The 3,708-nt window shown below is 40.7% G+C and overlaps 1 protein-coding gene across 1 annotated transcript; it reads right to left on the bottom strand.

Moving 5' to 3' along the window:
* Positions 1-1,972: 1,972 nt before the first annotated feature.
* On the bottom strand, positions 1,973-3,478 carry LOC127757915 (zinc finger protein CONSTANS-LIKE 4-like). The gene is made up of 2 exons (XM_052283506.1): positions 3,104-3,478; positions 1,973-2,578 (listed from the first exon to the last, which is right to left on the bottom strand). Exons 1-2 carry the CDS (start codon positions 3,461-3,463, stop codon positions 2,267-2,269), a joined length of 672 nt encoding a protein of 223 aa, XP_052139466.1. The 5' UTR covers positions 3,464-3,478; the 3' UTR covers positions 1,973-2,266.
* Positions 3,479-3,708: the final 230 nt, after the last annotated feature.

Genomic DNA, 3,708 nt, shown 5'->3' on the forward strand with positions numbered 1-3,708 from the left:
ACGTAAAGGGCGGATTTAACATGTCAATGAAGCATATAGAACGAATATGGTTAAATCAGATAAGATTGGCTAAAACTCCGATACTACTCTAATCGGCAACCAGAAGGCAAGCTAGAGATTGAAATTCTAAGCACCACTTAATAGATCAAACTCAACTGATGCAGCATTAAGTATGAAAAGAAGAACAATATCTAGACAATCAAGCAGCTGAATGTTTCATAAAGTGGTAGATATCTTATATAATCTGGGTCAACATCGCTATTTAACCTAATCGGCTGCCTTCTATCGATAGATGTTAGCCGATTGTAGGTTAGATGATGATATTGTCGAAGATTATGTAAGATATATGATAACTCGATGAATTACATAGACAAGATTAGAGTGTCGTAAAGATGGAAGCACTAATCCCGAGAACACAATCCATCATAACAAGTTTTACCTCTTGTTGAAGATCGAAACCGATGCAGCTCAACCCGAAAGCAAGAACTCGTCGAAATAAAACTAAAGCAAAAAGGTGGCGATTCGCTGAGATTGTATTGAACGTGTGTAGATTCCAAATTACATAGGGCTCGGGTCTATTTATACCCAAGAATTACAAGATATATCCATACCGGACACGACTATTATCTCTAACAAACTCTAAGATACCATAAGTCTTTGCGGCAGACTTTTGTCCAAGCATATCTCTAAGGAAATTACATAAAATATCCTAATTAATAGATACAATTGCCTTCTCAGGACTCTATCCATGTGCGGCAATCATCTTGAAGCACCTTAATTCAACCCGATGTCATACACCAAGTTGTATTGTCGGAATCGGCTGCATCGGCTTACCTAGTCCGACTCAGACCCAGCCAATCCTAATCGTAGCCGATCTGGACTCCAGCCGATTCCTGCTCTGTTCTCGAATTCGATCTCCGCCTTTGACTTCACTTCGATCTAATCTTCTTTTCGGATGCCGATATTACCAAATTTGGTTGTTAACAAAACCATTAGATTAAATTGATCTTAGAACAAACTAAATACTACGAGGTCCCACCTCTCACCTTCGGTACGCACCTACGTACGTGGGTACCTACTCTTCCCCTCCACATTTTCATTTTTCCCTTTATTTTTTTCTCCATGTATATGCTTCCCTCCCTTTCTTATTATGTCATGCGTCTTCATGAGATGATTTAATCATAAGAATTTTGAGTATCTTGCTCCCGTATTTTTCATTTGTAACCATACTACAAGCAATAATTTATTATTTACTCGAGAAAGAAAACATGATTCAAAAGTCGTAAGTACTTAATCCATCTTCTACTCAAAAGTTTGTGAATGGATTTTTAAGATACCTTAAAAAAATAGAACCCTTAAATTATTAAAAAAATATTGCAAAATAATAGTATCCGAACTTTAGTTTAATATTGCAAAATAACAGTATCTGAACTTTAGTTTTCCCTTAATTTATGAGACAAAATTTTTGAACAAACAATAAAAATCTTACCTTTTAATAATATAAGTGCGCGCATGCGCGGGCCACCTTCCTAGTTTTAGAAAAAATCCATATCTACTTCGTCCTCTCTAGTGGCCAGTCATTGTTGGGCTTGGCACTAGGCGCTGTTCATTGCCACCAACGGCCTGCAGTCCATTGCCATCGTGCCATGCTGCCATTGAGGAAAGTCAAGTTTGACCGATGAAAGGCCGCCACTGTCATGGATGATATAGGGGAGAGAGAGGAGATAATGACCGGGGAAAGAGAAAGCAAGGTAAGCTCTACAGAATAAGGTAGGAGGTAGTGTGGTGAAGAAATGTGTGGGATGATGCTTTTGATATTTTACCTTACTTTGAATGCATGATTTGAAGCATCTCCGTCCTGAAATATTTTGGAGTAGTTATTCCCTTCATCCCATAATATAGAGGATTTTAGAGGGATGTGACAGATCCTAGCACGTACTACGAATCTATACAGAAAACCTATCCAGAGTCATAGTACTAGGACATATGTTATATCCCTCTAAAATCTCTTATATTTTGAGACGGATGAAGTATTTATTATTCTGAATTTTAATTGTTTTTCGATCGCAATGCTAGATAAAAATGGTTTGGACAGACCATGTTAAATAGGCTAATCAAACTTTCACCTTGTTGAAATTAGGCAAAACATAATCTAAGTAACTTGTCGTAAAAGCCATAGAGTGAAACAAGAAAGCTGTAGTAAGTATAACACCCATGTATGTAATGAGTGTGTCGGGCTTGCGATGACGCAATTAATAATCTCATCTCATGATGAATGACCGCGCGGAGAGTAGAGGTTGATGGAGGAGACACCGAGGTAGGCGGCGAGTAGGTCCTCGTCATCGTCCTCCTGCCTCGCCAGCGCCTCCTTCATTGCTGGCCACCACTCGGGTAAGTCACCGCTGCCACCGTCGTCGTCGTCATTGCACATTGCATTGGTCGTTGCCAGCGGTGAGGACACTACTTCTGCTAATCCCGTCGATTGACTGCCGTCGGCAGCATCGCCGGTGGTGGAGTTGCGGGCGAAACGGCCCTTCACCCTAGGCCGGCTGTCGGCGAGCGTCTTCCGGCAAGCATACTGCATGCATATGCAATCCAATAATATCCAATATTAGTATATGTGTGTAGTAGTTAGATAGAGAGGTACTTAAAAAAAAGAAAATAGCAATGCAGACAATATGGGCTTGTGGGTTTTGAGACCCTCTTAGGGTTTTCATTATCGGTAGCAAAAAAGTATTGGAGGGTAGTGGTAAACAAGATAATTGGAATTATCGGAATTCTACCGTGGATAGATAATTTTTTTGGCAAAATTTGTTAAGAAAATCACACAGACTCTATCCAACCAATTTGGCATAAAAAATAACAAAAATATATATACTCCACACACCCAATACATGATTCAAAAAATTACATTTTTTTTACCGATACACGATACAAACTCTAAATCACGATTGTTGTTATATACTTTTGTATCTAACTTTTGTTGCGAAACACAATACAAACATAAATAAGTGTGTAAAAGATAAATTAATTAGCAAGTGGGCTTTTATGCGAGATTGTGTATTATATTCTTATAAGGAAACTGAATATGTAATCCACGTACGGTGATCTTCCTTTCGAAGTTGCGGTGGTTTCGCTTGCTCCGGTACTTCTCAATGCGCTCCTGCCGCTCCTCCGCACTGTACCTTCCCACCGCCGCCGTCACCCTCGGAAGCTCCTCCTCCGTCGGTGAGTGGTCGCTGGACGGCGGCGGTTGACGAGACGAGACTGGTAAGACGGCACCATCCATCCTGACACTATTGAATGGACGAGATGAGGAAGACGAGGAGGTGCTACTGCCACTGCCACTGCCACTGCCATTGCTACCCCAGCTGTGATACATACTTTCTAGGTTCAAGCTACCGGCCTCCTTGTAAATGTATACCCTACATATGACTCTTGAGGATCTCTCCATAGCTGCCATTATATACGATATTGGATTTCATGTATGGACGTTCGTGTAGCTAGAGCCTCCACTTGAATTGTACATGGAGCATGCAAGGAGGAATTGCTGTTTGCTGATCTTGCTCCTGCAGGGAGTCAACTCTTGGCTCTACAATGATTTGACACGACTTACTAGCTTAGTGATTGTGTTGTGCCATCGTGGATCAATTGCCAATCATGATATATGCCACCAAATCTTGAGATTCTTCTCGTGCATGCTATGTC

Source organism: Oryza glaberrima, chromosome 12 (assembly GCF_000147395.1).
Source record: "Oryza glaberrima chromosome 12, OglaRS2, whole genome shotgun sequence".
In the NCBI taxonomy this organism is placed as follows: domain Eukaryota; kingdom Viridiplantae; phylum Streptophyta; class Magnoliopsida; order Poales; family Poaceae; genus Oryza; species Oryza glaberrima.

What these genes read in the sequence shown, in the direction of transcription:
- LOC127757915 (XM_052283506.1), bottom strand. Translation starts at nt 3,463, where the DNA reads ATGGCAGCTATGGAGAGATCCTCAAGAGTCATATGTAGGGTATACATT. An exon ending in ACTTCGAAAGGAAGATCACC is followed by an intron (nt 2,579 to 3,103) that starts GTACGTGGATTA and finishes ATATGCATGCAG; the next exon opens with TATGCTTGCCGGAAGACGCT.